The sequence below is a fragment of the Pholcus phalangioides genome, unplaced genomic scaffold, assembly GCF_987345545.1.
Source record: "Pholcus phalangioides strain wild (caught in Gottingen) unplaced genomic scaffold, Ppha-v1.0 ptg000004l_1, whole genome shotgun sequence".
NCBI classification, from domain to species: Eukaryota; Metazoa; Arthropoda; class Arachnida; order Araneae; family Pholcidae; genus Pholcus; species Pholcus phalangioides.
Window position 1 is genome coordinate 30,978,764 of NW_028301597.1, and position 16,849 is coordinate 30,995,612.

Below are 16,849 nucleotides of genomic sequence, written 5' to 3' on the forward strand. Positions count from 1 at the left end.
TAAATTCATCATAAAGGGGCCCGTGAAAGTGCGGTCGGGGGGCCCCCGCAAAAGATCCCAGCCTAGGGGCCCCTGCTCTAGGATGTGGGGCCATGGGTAATCTCGAGCAGTCCCTGGGACCCATGACAACCTTAAGACGGCCGTGAACGAAATGCTTATTTTTATATTTTGTTGGGGACCCCCACGTCCCCCCCTCCCAAACTCGTTAAGGCAGCGCTATTTATGTGAATAAGATATTTTTTCAGTGTTATGAAATCGTAAAATATAATTTCCAATATTTCATCCGCGTGAGAAGATCCAACACATACGCACGTATTTTTATGCATTTTGTTGAGGGCCCCCACGATGAAACCGGAACATGCTTTCACTATTTTAGCCAATGGCAGATGAGGTCCACCCTCCCCTGCGTCTTGGCAGCAACGGAAGGTGATACGCACGCTCAAATGCAACGCGATAAGAAAATTTGGGAAGAGGGGGGAAAAAAAATGACAAAACAACAAACGTCGAGTGACGGCCATGTGCTGCTGATCCTTGTGTGTGAGTGTCTGTGTGTGTATACTCGTCATCATCAACTTGCATTGGATTTACAAAACTGTTGTTGTTTCACCCTCCGTAATTTTCCCGTGTTGTGTGTACGTACGTAGAGCTGTGTGTTGTACACGTGCTTGTCTTGATGTCACAAAGGATTCAAGGATGGCTCAAAGTAGCAGGTAAGTCAATTCATGATGCTTTTTGGTGCCCTATATTTCCGGCATCAGCGTGGGGGGTCCAGAGCATCTCCCCCCGCGTTTCACCATTTCGATGGTCGGAAAATCGGCAGCAAATGCGCCAGGGCCGCTCTTGCCAGAAGCGGGGCTGGATGCGAAAAATAATAGCCGGGGCCACAGAGGCAGGGCCGTGTCAAGAGCATCGTAGGTTCTCCCTCCCCGGGGCCAAGGGATTTTTCTTACGATCTAACTGGCGAATTCTCGAAAATTTCAATCAGATCTCATTCTTGTGAGACCCCCCTCTTCTCTTGAGGGCCCTGGGTTAAGACGGCACTGCTCAGAGGTGTCTTGATGACATAGGCGGGGATAGACTTGTAAGTCTGGGGGGGGAGGGCATGATGCTGATGGCCGTTCATATATACGCATACACAGGGCCGCAACTGGGGGGGTGCAGGTGGGTCAGGTGATCCGGGCGTCGGACTCATAGACTTAAGATATAAATTAGATAGTATTATTACTCTGTGGTCGGACTAGAAGGGGGCTCTTTAACCTTTCCTTCAACAAAATTCCTTAATTACAGTATCAACAAACTTCCTTAATTACAGTATTAACTAATTATTAATTTATTACCAATCACAGTAAAACCCCTCTTAACGGACACCCCATCCCCCCCCCCCCATGTAGTTGCGGCCCTGCATATTTGTTAGATAAGTCGGCTCACCTTTGACGATGGGGGCAACAGTGCCCTCTCCCGGTATCTCAGCACATGATTGATAATTTGGGACACCTTAGCTGTTTTAGCACCTTTCTGTGGGAGAGGGGAATTGAAAATTCAGAAAATTAAATTCATAAAAATTCAGAATAAGTGCAAGAAATGATTCAAGAATCTCTCAAACTTCAGAATAAATGAAAGTATAGTAATACTTTCAGAATTGATGTAAAATTCGGAATTCTAAAAATGATGAAAGTCATGGGAGGAGATACGGGGGGGAGGGATACATATTCATATATACAGGGTATATAGCCATAATATATATTCAGGGTATATATATTGATATTTACTCTGATCTAATGTATATATGAATTGACATCCTCGTGCGCCCCCGCCCCCAGCAATAATGACAGTGCCCCCCCAGATTTCCAAGTCTATCTCCACCTATAATGGTGCGACCGCACCTGTTGCACACCTCTTAAGGGCGTCTCCTACAATGAAGCTCTAATTATCAGTTTGACTTCAAAAATCGTGATTTTTGAAGTGATTGATTTCAATTGATTGATTCAATGATTGATTTCAATTGTGATTTGGGACATATTAAAAAAAAAATGCATTAAAAGCAGTTGTAACAAATGGTTAAATGATAATTTCATGTGAGAAGTAAAATTCATTGAAAAGCGTTGCAAAAATATTAATAAATACATTGAAAATTGAGAATAAATGAAAACAAGCGCTTTTGTTTTAAAAAAAATTGTTTTAGAATTAATGAATTTCAGAACCAATGAAACTTGACTAAACCAAAATCAGTATTTTATAAAAGAAATAATTTATGAAATTAGTGTTTAATGGAAAGTAATTATTTCAGAATTACAGACAAAAAAAAAGGTTTTAGAATTAGTGAATGAAATTTTTTCAGAGTTTATGGAAATGCGTAATTAAGGAAAGTCTTCATTTCTCTCAATAATTTGAAGGGACCCTGCTTTATTTCCATATGCGATCGGGAACACGTTATTGCAGTGTTTCCCAAAGTGGGCGATATCGCCCCCTGGTGGGTGATGGAATGGTCCAGGGGAGCGATAGAAGCTACGAGTATAACATAGGATCCTATGGGTTTGCTCGACGAGGGTTACGGTTTCCTTGAGTTGGGGGCAATGTGGAACAAAAAGTTTGGGAAACTATGTGTTAGTGCTTCATACAGCCAGTATAACAGAGACTCTAGCATTATTAAAGATCTTCAGTGATTTGGAACTTACAGGATTAACTAATTATTCATTTATTACCAATCACAGTAAAACCCCTCTTAACGGACACCCCCCCCCCCCAAATGCGGTGATCTCTTACGTGCAAATAATAATTTCCTCTTGTATAATAAACGTATGCATTTCAAACTCCTGATTAACGGTCACCCCTCTTTTACGGACAATTTTTTTTTCCCCCATCGGTGTCCATAAAAGACAGGCTTTCCCGAATTTCTTTCATTTATTCCAGGGCTTGACAAATCGAAAATAAACTTCGACGCCAACCGAATTCTTTAGGAAGCCAAGCATTTTTTCTCTAGTTTTCAGGGACTCGCTGATTCCTTTTTTCATGCTGACAAAAATTTCATGTTTTCAGACTTTAAAAAATTTATAATCACACATAGAAAATTTTAGGTGCCAAAGCCAATTTTTCAGTCGCCATGGTGACCTGGCGCTTGGAATTTGTCCATCACTGATTTATTCTCAAGCTATTTCTTTCATTAATTCGGAATTTCCATAGTCTGTGTATATATTTCTAAAGGTGGCGTTTTTTTCAATATATCTATACATTCCATAGTTATGAAAGCCTTCTGGGATGACGACTGCTCTCTTCTGCAACATTTATAAAATAGGAGCTCGAAAAGGTCCTGAAGAAATTTCCGCCCCGGAACTCGTTCAGACGGCATTGTAGCACCACGGTGCAGCCACCAACAGGTTGAAAATACCCGGCATAAACCTTATAGGAGGAATAATTTCTTCTCTAAAGGCATAGACCTGTGCTCCGAATTTAAAAAGAAAAAAAAACAAAAAAACAATCAAGATTTCTGTCCTGATACTTGTCAATCATCGTTGTTGGGTATTATTTCAAGATTTTCTTAATCCATCGCTTTGTCTTTTTATCAACCAATAGCTCACGGACAACAGGAAAACCAGTTCCTCCATTTCCCATCTTTGGATGTTTCTCCAGATACTTATCTCCATAAACATCACCGATACGCCTTTTTCCCGTGTATTCTCTTTATTTCAAGATTCACGTTATCTTTTCCAATAACCTCAAGGGTTATCGCGAGTTCAAACGTCTGTGAGGGGACTTCAGATAAATTAACACTCTTTTATAAAATAGAGAAATTCGTATTGTATCAATTAAATCATTATTTTCCGATCGAGCCCTCACAACTACACGGAGAACTTAATAGAAAGTTTGGTGTCTCCGGACTGAGATGTAGAATCGGTGTGTGACTTAATTGCCTAAATGAGCAGGTGTGTAAAGGTAATAATCCGGGTCATTAGCTCGGCACGATAACCAGCAGGTGTTCTTGCGCCATTTACAGCCGAATAAATAAATGACAAGTTGAATTAGCACCGCTGGAAAAATACATTTATTCGCATAAGGCTGCTGCTGCTCTCTGGCGAACAGAAACATTGACATAAATATCCAAGGACAGAACAGAAGAAAAATCGTTATGAAATGTATCAACTGAGACTGGATGTTTTAATAAAAACAGCTGTTTTGGCCAGAGCTTGAAAAATCTCAGGGCCCCAGGTCACCCATGTTGACTGAAAGTGGTTGTGGCCCCTAAACTTTTCTGTTTGTGACTGCTAAATTCGAGTCCATGAACGACTCAAAATTTTCTGATTTCATGGCAGTGTCTTTTAAAATAGGATAGAAAATCCCGGAAAAGTAGAAACATTATTTAGGACTGTTTTTCTAAGAGATTAAAATCACTCTCTTGGCTCCAAAAAAATTTGTCTACTACTTTACAGCACACTAACTCCGGTTTCTATCGCCATATGGCAATGTCCATTCAGTACAAGGAGATTCCATAATTCTCCTTTGCCGCATTTTACTTGTGAACCGATTATCTTGGAGGCCTTCTTCCAATTAGAAAAAATATCCAAATAACGTGTAGACCTCAGATACATCATTCATGTTGTAAGGAGTTGTACAGCTATTGGAATTAAAAAAAAAAAAACTTTTTTATACAAACACCCTGTCCTCAAAAACTCAATTAGAAACTTGTTGCTCTGTCTCAGAGAGATAGGACAAAACTTTGTAACTGGGTTTTTTTTGAGGAGAGGATGTCCGTATTAAATGGTTTATATTTCAATAACTATACAACCCCTTGTAACATGAACTTCGTATCCCAGTTCTACACGTTATTTGGATACTTTTCTAATTGTGACTCTAGGATCAACGGTTCGTCAGTAAAATGCGGTAAGAGGAATCATGGAATCACCCTTTATATTGCGTAGTATATTGCCTAATATGTTTTCCTGGAAGAAAAATCATCCAGCATTACTGGAAGGAAATTTTCATAATTTGTAAGATTTATGTTCGTATTTTCGAGAAGACTTATGGAAATATGATGGTTTTCAGCTGTTGAAAAATGCTAGCATGGGAATAATGCACTGGTCTATGCGTGCACGGAAAAGGATGCGAGTAAACATGTAATTTATTTATTTTTTTCGCTACTGTATATTATATGACGGATACTTGGTGTGCTTGGTCGATCTATAATTTTATTTCCACAGCTTAATCCTTTGATTATAAGTCTTTGAATTTGGTTTTCATGTTTAGACAAAGCAAGCCACGACCTGATGCAGTCGTCTCTGGCCACTCAGAAGCAGAGCCGGAGGCTAGGCCGGAAGAGGAACAACGCCGCGGCCACGCAATCGGCCTGGCAGTCGTGTTATTGCAGCCTGCAGTTATCTGAAAGGACCTTGACTCATTCCCAGTCCGAAAGAAAGGGATCTCGGGTACGTTGACCATTCTTCCGAGTTTTCTGAGAAACCTATCTTGAATAATTATGTTGAAGAATCCGTCCACCACACCATTTTGTTTTTGTTTTACTGGACAACATTAGCGATGGTAATTCATCGCTTATCGCTCATTAAAAGCTAATTTCTAAACAGCAATTAATATAATCTAAATTATACATGCTCATTTTTCAACCCATGGTCCGTGGGATAAATATGGCCCTCAGAGTCATTTGATATATCCCGTGGCCTCAAACCTAATTTTGTGAAATTGAACTAACCTGCTGAATTTATATATCACTTAAGCAGAACGCGTTTTCTGGTAGGGATGCTAGTTCACATTTCGTCGCTGTGGTGGTCAGAGAGATGGATTCGCATCGCTGTTCGAACCCCACCGTCGCCACAGTGGTGGTCGGCTGGACTTGGTCTTCTGTGATTCCCAACTTCGAGGTGTGAATGCGAGCCGATCTCCCCGTTAAAAAGTCTCACCACAAAGAGCAACAGGCTGTAACGGTGCAAATATTCAGTCCACTGCAGAAATTCACACACAACACTATACGCACACTCAGACTGTTAGGTAGTGGTCACGCTCGGTACTACAGGTTGTACTCGGTTTGAAAGGAAAAAAAAAGAAAGCTTGCAACGAATTTTTACACCGTTCTTGTCAGAAAACTTTCCTGACACGGGTACAACAAAAACGGCGACATGACCACAGAAAAATTGCTTCCGCAGGGAGTCCTCCATCTAAGGGTTAGCGCACCAACCTCTCGGTGAGCATAAAAAAACACGCCTGCCGTTCGAAATCGGCAATAAATTGTACGCCCCGGTCTAATTAGCCCTCGTGTGCAGAAAATGACCGTGGTGCGACAAAAACGATCAAATGATCAAATCGAATTTTTACACATTACTTAAGTGTCACTTAATTGCCGCGGTACATTTACAGATAACTTGAGAATCCCTCCGTAAATTTCCAGATCACTTAACTGACCCTCGGCATAATTTCAGATCGCCAAAGTGGCCCGCGACTCATTCTAACTTCAATTAAGTGGTCTGCGACGAATTTACAGATCAATTAAAAAGCTCTCGTCACATTTACAAAAGACAAAATATATCACTTAAGCAGGACCGTAACTAGGATTTTCGCCGCCCGGGGCAAACATGAATCGGCCGCTCGGGGAGGGGGGGGGCAAACATTATTTTTCCGCCCCCAACTTAAAAATTCGATAATTCTATGACGGTGTTCTTTGTTCCCACCTAAAATGCCGCCCACGGCAGTTGTCTCCCCCCCCCCCCCAGTTACGGCTCTGACTTAAGTTACCCGCGGTACATTTACAGATCACTCAAGTTGCCTGCGACATGTTTTCAAACCAATGAAATGACCCTCACTCTCCAAAAGGTTGCGCACCCTTGGTCTAAATTTTCTTTGAAATTTCTTTTAACTCTCTCACACATAAATGAACTAACTTTCCATTATTCAGATAAGAAATTCTGTTCCTTATTTCTCTCTGAGAATCCCAGCAGGTTTTGAACCCTCGGATTTCTAAGAAATCCTATTCAAAAAGTGACAATCCCCTCCCTTAAATTCCCTATTCTGTTCACTTCTATTGTAGGACCAGAACTTGCTGAATGGATCAACCCTTCTTTTGTATTCCTATATCCCCTTTTTACTGAATACAATAATATAATTTGTCAGCTGCGCTGCTGGGAAGGAGAGGGGGGGGGGCCTGCTATCTTCAGGATTAGTGCGAACAATGATGGCCCTAATAGAACTTGGATGGAAAGTATGAAAGAGTGTGCACTAGGTCAGCAGTCAAAGAACTAAATTGATGAAGACAATATTCGCATAATTTCCAAATTACATTATAATAATTATGATTGTAAATATTCATTTCACATGTTCGTCATGGTCAATCTTTTCTTTCTAAAATGCATTTTAATTCACTGCCATTTGTAGTAATTCTTTATTTCCCGCCCATTGGTGATTGTTTTCAGCAATTCGGCTTTAATTTAGCAGTTTCAACGGTTGCCTATTGGCGCAAATAGGCCCAGATAATTTTCAGTATTCCAGTGCTTTCTGCAATGATATCGTGCCTTTTCGGGGTTCCGACCCCCCCCCCTCCCTCCCTCCCAATAACTGTATATGAAATCATTGTTCAAGAAATCCCCCAGAAATATCTCTAAGTCCCAGCATAGGCAGCCGAAATCGTCAACCCGCCCCTGAAACCAGGGGTGCAACAAATGAATTCATAACCGGATCTAAAGTGGATCCGTACGACCCATCTTAGGAACTGGGTCGCAACACACAGGTTGAGAACGCCTTCTGAATGAATGAACGCCAGAGAGCTTTGCCACCGGACCTATCCCGTTGCCTAGATCTCTTCCCTGTTCCAGCCCATCTTCGTGGCAGAGTCTGGAACATGAGAACGCCTGCTGTACATTCCATTATAATCAGCCCTAGTACGCATTAAATGAACTCGAGGCGACCGCCGATAGACAGCGCCTTCACTTCCAACCTATCTCACTAATGGCAGTAAATTGCAATATAGCGATTTGGCCAGAGTTGGTGTTTGGTGAAGTAGTAGTAGTACGCATTAAAAGAGTGTTGTACGGCGAAGTTATCCAATCAGACGCCGTTACAAAGCAGGAATTTCTCTTTCGATTTGCTTTCTTGAAAACAAGACTTTTTTTTTTTTATGAGAATATTCATTCCTCATTAAAATAAAGAATTTAAATACGAATATCTCTACATTTATATTATTATCTTGGCACAAGAACCTCTCTCTCTCTCTTTATTATCTTGATCTATTTGCTGTGTAAACGTTATTGCCTCATCCTAGAACCAACGTGTCATTGTTTTTGTTTCCGAGGCACTGTTGTTAGAAGAAAAGGAAAATTATAAATGAGATTTTGTTATTTTATCTCTCTTTTTTTTTTGTCGTAGCCTCTTTCATCTCTCTAAGTAGAGATAAAAGCTCTCTCTTTAATTTCCACACACACACGCGAGAAATTAACTGCCCCAATAATCTTCAAAAGCTTTTCCATTTGAGATAAAGGACTCTTGGAACTGGCAACAAGATTGGATGTGGAAACATCTGTCTTCTTTTCCTTTGCAATGATGGAGTAATCATTCAACTGCTCTCAAGAGTCACCCGTGGAATCAGTCGACAGCTCATAAAATCATTGATTAATTCATGCTTGTCTGAAACAATCAGTTTAATTAGTTGACGTCATGTTTGTAACATTAGGAGCGTTGCAGTTTTTATCGCCGTTATCTTATCATTTTCATTTGCTAGAAACCGACGTTATGCTTAAGAATGATCACATTTGTCGGATCTGCAATTTTCATATCGTTAACGTGAAATATGATGATAATATTTCATGTCTAAAGGTCAATCAAATCAACTCTGTTCGAGCGGATTTATTAAGATGGATGGAATGATAGAATTTTTACAGTGCATATAGGGTGATGCTATTGTATACCAATTTCCTTTGGCAAGCAACGCTGGGTGCGAATTCATGATATACAGTGGCGTATTTACAGGGGGGACTTGGAAAAATTTAGAATTACTAAAAGAAGTAATTTTTTGAATTTTGTGAATTTTTGCGAAACAAATAATTTTAGAATTAGTAAAAAAATGACTTGTATAATAAAAATGATTTCACAATCAATAAAAGAGTAATTGCACAATAATTGCAAGAAATTATTTCAAGATATTCACAAATGTCTTGTGTCCCGCCCCTAGAGGCATACACGTATAATGATTTCAAGATAATATCGAGAAGGAAAATAACTTTTCAGAATTACCGAAATGAATGATCAAAGAATAATTTAAAGTGATTACAGTTCAAAATTAATTTCGGGGTTAATTAATTTAATCAGTGAATTAATCAAACCTTTTTCACAATTAGTGAAAAATAATAATTTCAAACTAAATGAAAAGAAGGGATAATTATTTTTGTCCCTCCCTGTTTAACTCGGGGGAGGTCAATTAAGGCGTCACTAAATTGCATCAGCTAATCGCCCACGGGCTTCGTGGGAAGTTTCAATTTAGCCCGCCGTGTCTGAAAGGTTGAAGGCTCCTGCTCTCTGTGTAATCATTCGCTCTACCTCAATGAATACGAGTACTTTACATTATATATCAGTGTGATAATTTGCATTACCTCTACTTAATTATTTGCATTATCTCCATGGAATCATTTACATTTTCTCTACGTAATTATTTGCATGATCTTTATGAAATATTCATAGGGAATAAAATAATTAAATTCCGACCGAACTTCTACGGCAGATATCACTCTCCAATGACACATCGGGACTGGCATGGCCCCATATCCTGGAGCAGGGCCCCTAGGCTGGGGTTTTTCACGGGCCCTTCTATACAGTTGATTTATTGCGTAAAAGACCAAAAAATGATGAGAATTGTCCCTGGCCCTGGGTTCGGTTTTGGAAGTCATTTGGGAAAATCACACCACAGGTAGAGCATACAGAGTCACATATTCTTTATTAAGCTTGCTCAACGTGTGATTGTAAGCCTACTGAAATAGGCGGAGCAGTAATTAGGATTTCGGGGGAAGAAGAGGCGAACATGATTTTGCCGCTCGCACTACTGTGAAATTCAAGGATTTCATGATGGTATTTTTGTCCTTCCTGAAATTTGCTTCTCGGGGCAGTTGCCTCCTTTGCTCTCCCCCCCCCCCCCCACAGTTCTGGCCCTAAGTGAACTAACCGAAGCACAATCGGACGGGGACGGTATCCACCATCTCCTTAAAAGTTAAGGATTGTTTTTTGATAAAAGTGAAGAGGAAAAAAAACACGGGAGTCGATTGATCAAACTTTTCTGGGAACTCTGCTCGAGAAGTTGAATAAGAGAGAAAGAGGGAGAGATCAAAGGTTTCAAGCTTCTTTACGGATTAAATTGTTTTAATTCCGCCGCACCATCAGATGGGAATTTTGAGCAGCCCATAATCCATAAATCGAACGGGTTCCTCATTTGATCGTCCCTTCAAAGTTTTCAAATGATTATTTTGTACGGTCACTGCTTGACTTTTAGAACCAACACGTTTTTGGGAACTGGCCATCTGGTCCCGAACAATATGCAGAGGCGGATTTGTGGTTTTGCCACCTACACGAAATTTGCTGCACCAGTCTAATTTTTTTGAGCACTCATTACTCAAATTTGCCAGCCCGAGCTATTACCCACTTTGCTCCCGCCCTTGTAATTACGCTTCTGTCATAAAGTCACTCATTTGGTCACTCCCATGCTATCACACTCTTTTAGTGTCACTGACTTGCTTCCTCACTGTTTTGGTCTCACTGACCTGCTACTTCACTCTCCGGGTCTCTTTTTTTCTTCACTCACATGCTTACACACTGTTTTCGTGTCTCATATACTTGCAAGCACTTTAAGTCATCACCTCGTGGGCCTGGTTCCTTGCTCTTTGAATTACTCTTTTGGTCGCTCACGTGCTTGACACTGTTTCGGTCACTTACATGCGTGCAAACACTTTAGATCCACTCTTCTGGTCACTCACCGACCTAGTCCCTATAGCTCTTAAGGCAGGGGCGGATTTATTGTTTTACCACCTGTGGACTTTTTCAATTTTTCCGCCCTTCTCCATTCTACAAATATTCTTGACCATCCGTTCCTCAGTTTTGCCGCCATGGGATAATGCCCCCCCCCCCTAAACCCGCTTCTGGCAATATGCCATTTCTAACGTCTTTTCAATTTAGGAACTAATTGTTCGAGTCCGTTAGAGTTGGTAAAAATTAGCGTATCAAGCAGCATGTAAAAAGTATGTTTATTGAAACAATCTACCACATTTCGTGAGTGGATTATCTTGGCGACTCATAAGTCCACCATAAAATAGCTAAAAAAGGACTTCTTTATAGAGATGAATATCCTCCTATTTTATTTGTTCTTAACTCTAAATAAACAGTCTTTTCTTTATGGAGGAGTTCGGTGAACTCTCTCTTGTCTTTTGAATGTCGCGTCTTTTGTCTCCATGTTCTTTTTTTCTCCCACCATGTTTCTTATTACAGTCTGTAGCATACTCGCCTACGTACGTCCCTCCTGTTAAAGATGGTCGGGAACTTGAGAGCAAACAAAAAAAAAACAACCAAAGAGCCCTTGATCTTAAAAAAAACATAAAAATTTCCTCCCACGTGTTTTAAAGGAAAGGGGGGGGGGTCTCTTTCATATTTATCATCATTATTATTATCCATAGCCGGCATTGTTTAAGGAGGATGACCCGATTAATCTTATCTATATAATGCAATCTTTGAGATGATAATTGCTTTAAAATTGTGGCTTGATTGACAAGAGCTATTGTACTCGGGTTTTTTTTATTTATACCAGTTGCGTGACTTATTATCCTTGCAAAATCCGAATATCTGTTTTTGTTTTCTCTCGCGTGTACACAGGGCCACCCTTACCAGAAGTGGTGCCCGATGCGAAAATAATAGCGGGGGGGCCCTCCTTAGCCCCGATTTTTTTTTTTTTTCTGTGAGAGTGGGGAATCGAAAATGTTCGGAAAATGAAAATCCTGAAAATTCAGAATAAATGCGAGAAATAATTTCAGAATTGGCAAAAATACAGAATAAGTGAAAGAAATACCTTCGGAATTGATGAACATTTAGAATCTCAAAACTGTAAAAAGTTCAAATTCTCAGAATTGATGAAAATTTAGAATTTATTAAAAAGAAAATTCAAGAAATGGTAGAAATTCACAATTTGTGATAGAAATAATTCCAGAACTATTTATTTCTAGATTATAATGCAAATTTACAGAATTGAAGGAAATGCAAATTTACAGAATTGATGAAGATTCTGAATTTATGAAATAAATTTTTTTTACTGTAAATGTGGGAACCCCAAAACACGACTGCACCTGTTGCCCACCCCCTAAGGACGGCTCTATACAGAAATGTTTAGTTTATAGGTGGCCCGTGATTCACAGCCAATATACAGGGTGTGCATAATTAAATTTCTTCTAGTCTGGGAGCTGTCTGCGCCAGAGAGGCGTGGTGGTAAGATGCTCGTCTACTACCGTGAAGGTTGCTGTCCCGGGTTCGAACCCGAGGGAGGATATAGATAGGTAAGATATTTTCCCTAACGAACTTGATGCGACTACCATAATAGAGAGAGCCTTCATTTCCAACCCATCTCATTAACTGCAGTAAATTGCAATATAGCGATATGGCCAGAGTTGGTGTTAGGTGAAATAGTAGTCTGAGCTGTCTACAGCGTCAACTACCGATCAGAAAATCATTAAAGTTTAGGAACGTCTCGATGAATTACGAGACGGGGTGAATTTTAAAAGCCCCCTTTAAAGACAGAAAATGTCTGCATGCTTTTTGTGGTGCTGAATGTCCCCATGTTTTTAAGAGTTTTGTCAGTGAACACGTTCTTGCAAAGTCAACGGTATAATTTTTAATGAAGAAATTGGGATGGAAATGTGGTTGTGCTGGAGGTGTTTAGATACCCTGCCATGAACCATGAGCAGTTCGGTTACATTTTTGAAAAAAATTAGGATGCTACAATTTTTTTGTATAGACAATGGCCCCTAATGTTAGATGTAGAAGCATTTTTTTTCTCATCCCTTCATTAAGGCATTCCAAAAGTTTTGTAATTTTTTGGTGAATAGTTATGGCGGTCGGTAGGCTGCTCAGAACCAATAACAGTCGGTCCCACTAAGTCGGGTAACGGATAAATGGATACTTCACTTAAACGGACTGGAATCGAAATTTCTCCTATAGAGACAATGTTGAAGTTTCCCGCTTTACAGAATAATTTCAACGACTTTTCCGTACTCAATCAAATATTACGATTCACTCGACAACTGTAAATGTATAGTAATACTATGTACATAGTTGTACTGCCAATTTTCGGTTCAAAATATGTCTTCCACTCATGAACTTTCTTAAAATTTTATCAAATGTAAAATAATAGTCACCTTAAATATACTGGATCGATTACACGCCCATTAGTATAATATGGTTCTGGACGTGACTCTACGTCTCTTAGGCCGGGATTACACTATAAAAGTTTGATAAAATCCCTTTTATAAAACTTGAATAATCTAACCAATAAGGTTATTGGTTACATTCTAGAAAATGCAACCGGTGACCATATTGGCTGCATTTTTCAAGTTTTATAAAAGGATTTTTACCAAATTTTTATAGTGTAATACCGGCCTTATATTTTCTTGTTTCTACATCTTTTTCGATATTTTTTGTCACCGTTTCCTTCTTTAATGGAAAAAGAAAAATCCTTGGCTTCTGTTGATTTTTTTTTGTCTTTTTTTCTTTTCCTTTTCCGTTTTGTAAGTGACGTGCACGAAAGTCGATACGTCCGTGATCACATCACGTACTCTATCACGAAAACAAGAAAATAATTTTAAAAGAAAGAAAATAAAAACCTTTTGTTGCATCGTCCATTCCTGTCAAATAACAAGAATGGAGCTCGAGCACGAAAACGGTTTCCGTGTAGGAATAGAGTATAATACACACACACACTCCCTCATGTAATGCGTGGGCTCGTGAAAGACACTGACCTTCTTGTAATGCGTAACTCTCTTCAAGAAGAAGACACGGAGGATCGGTCACACACACACACACTCACTCAACATGAAAACAACAAAAAAAAGCCGTATTCTTCCGCGGAACTAACACAATAGATTCCCATCGGTATTATGCATTGTATATCTATCGGCCCAGTGCAATTTCCAATAATTCATTTCTAAAACTGACCATGATAATTGCTTACATCCTGTCCCGGAAATTCCAGTTATATAACTATTTTTAAATTCAGAAATAAAATATGATAGTGGGATATTGAAAGAAATCGGATCGAAGATGGGCTTAAAAATATTTTTAGAAGGAAATAATGAATGTCTAGTCATGACCTATATCTATTATCTTATATTTTTTATTTTTATGGTGCTAGATTTGTTTCATTTATCCTTTCAACGTCGAGTTCAGACTTCTCATACCGTCGAGTGACGTAGTAACTACGTCGCGGTGGCTAACTGCATATCCTAATGTTTTTAATCCATTATATTATTTCGCGATCTCTGCATGTTTGGTATTCTTCGAAGAGAAATAATGTACTTTGTACCCCAACATGGCTATTATATTATTTTCATTTGTCATATTTTATTGTGGGTAATGAACGTTTGCTGCTTGACATGTGGGGGATCCGAGACGTTATTGCAAAGATCATGTTTCATCCCGTTGAGCTAAAACACCCTGTATAATAGAGTTAGTAGTTTTTTTTTTTGTTTTTTGACCACGACACTGAGTTATAAGTCTGATTTTTCGCAGCGGTAGAAAAGAAAAAAAAATTACCAAAGAAAATATCGTATAAATTTTTAGGTAATTTAGGTAACACAAGCGATACTTACAGTATATAATATACAAATAAAAATACACCAGGCAAAATGCCCAACGAGGTGGCTGAGAAAAAGATGCCCATAACAAATATGGATGCCATATATTTAAAAATTCAGCAACCCAATTAAAAATGCAATTACAAACAATATATATATACATAATGAAATATACAATGCCCATAAATACTTATACGCCATACTTATGGTTGTGTCTTATTCTAAGTGGATAGCTTCTCGATTTACCCCAACATGTTTATCGTATTTCTTTTTAAACGTGTCAATTGTGTTAGAATTTACTACCTCCATTTGCTATTTCATTTATTAACAACCCTATTAGAGAAAACTTCCCTGCGATACCATAACTTAGAATTGCGCCTTACCAATCGATACTGGTATCTCCTTTGCCAAAGTAGTCGATTGACGACGTATTAATAACTCATGAACCATCCTATCTATCCCGTTGAAAATTTTGAGCACTTCGATCATAATACGCAAGACATTATTTTATGAACATAAGAAAAATGAAATTAATTCAATGATTAGTTTAAAAGTTATAGCTAGAGCCCGGAAGTTTAGATAATAAAAATGGTAACAATAGGCAGGCAAAAAAAAAAGGCACTAAAAATGCCTAAAATAGGCGTTTAAAAAAACCTTTATAATTAACAGAAAAAAGGAAAAGTAACTAAAAGCTATATGATAGTAAGGGTTCGAAAACTAGCTAAAATTTTACCGCACTCACTGATTCTATTGATTCAATAATGGATTGTAAATTGGCGTAGAAATAGGAAAAAATATATAAAATATAAACTGAAGAGCCAAAAAAACTGGTACAGGCATGTGTATGCAAATAAAGAGATATGGAACCAATCAGAGTACGGCACTGCGGTCGGCAACGCCTATATAACACAAGTGTCTGGTATTGTTGTTAGATCGGTTACTGCTGCTACAATGGCAGGTTATCGAGATTTAAGTGAGTTTGAACGTGGTGTTATAGTCGGGGCACGAGAGATGGGACATAGCATCTCCGAGGTAGCGATGAAATTTGGATTTTCACTTACGACCATTTCACGAGTGTACCGTGAATATCGGGAATCCGGTAAAAAATTAAATCTACGACATCGCTGCGGCCGGAAAAAGATCATGCAAGAACGGGACCAACGACGACTGACGAGAATCATTAAACGTGACAGACGTGCAACCCTTTCGCAAATTGCTGCAGATTTCAATGCTGGGCCGTCAACAAGTGTCAGCGTGCGAACCATTCAACGAAACATCATCGATATGGGCTTTCGGAGCCGAAGGCCCACTCGTGTACCCTTGATGACTGCACGACACAAAGCTTTACGCCTCGTCTGGGCCCGACAACACCGACATTGGACTGTTGAGGACTGGAAACACGTTGCCTGGTCTGACGAGTGTCGGTTCCAATTGCTTCGAGCTGATGGACGTGTACGGGTATGGAGACAACCTCATGAATCTATGGACCCTACATGTCAACAGGGGACTGTTCAAGCTGGTGGAGGCTCTGTGATGGTATGGTGCGTGTGCAGTTGGCGTGATATGGAACCCCTGATACGTCTAGATACGACTCTGACAGGTACGTAAGCATCCTGTCTGATCACCTGCACCCATTCATGTCCATTGTGCATTCCGACGGACTTGGACAGTTTCAGCAGGACAATGCGACACCCCACACGTCCAGAATTGCTACAAAGTGGCTCCAGGAACACTCTTCTGACTTTAGACACTTCCGCTGGCCCCCTAAATCCCCAGACATGAACATATCTGGGATGCCTTGCAACGTGCTGTTCGGAAGAGATCTCCACCCCCTCTTATTCCTACGGATTTATGGACAGCCCTGCCTGATTCATGGTGTCAACTATCTCCAGCACTACTTCAGACATTAGTCGAGTCCATGCCACGTCGTGTTGCGGCACTTCTGCGGGCTCGCGGGGGCTCTACACGATATTAGGCAGGTTTACCAGTTTTTTTGGCTCTTCAGTGTACTTTGAAAATGTACGGGAAAAATAGTACAAGAAATT

General features: G+C 39.7%; 1 protein-coding gene across 4 annotated transcripts in view; it reads left to right on the forward strand.

Moving 5' to 3' along the window:
• The first annotated feature begins 498 nt into the window (after nt 1-498).
• The window catches only part of LOC149087086 (disabled homolog 2-interacting protein-like), a 102,173-nt gene continuing 85,822 nt past the window's right edge, over nt 499-16,849 (forward strand). For 3 of the 4 annotated variants that reach the window (XM_089231317.1, XM_089231324.1, XM_089231325.1), the window contains exons 1-2: nt 509-710; nt 5,239-5,417. In XM_089231317.1, coding sequence (XP_089087443.1) covers nt 674-710; nt 5,239-5,417 — 216 coding nt within the window. In that variant the 5' untranslated portion in view covers nt 509-673. Of the gene's footprint in view, nt 711-5,238; nt 5,418-16,849 lie in introns of all 4 variants that reach the window. The other variant, XM_089231316.1, reaches the window with a different exon arrangement.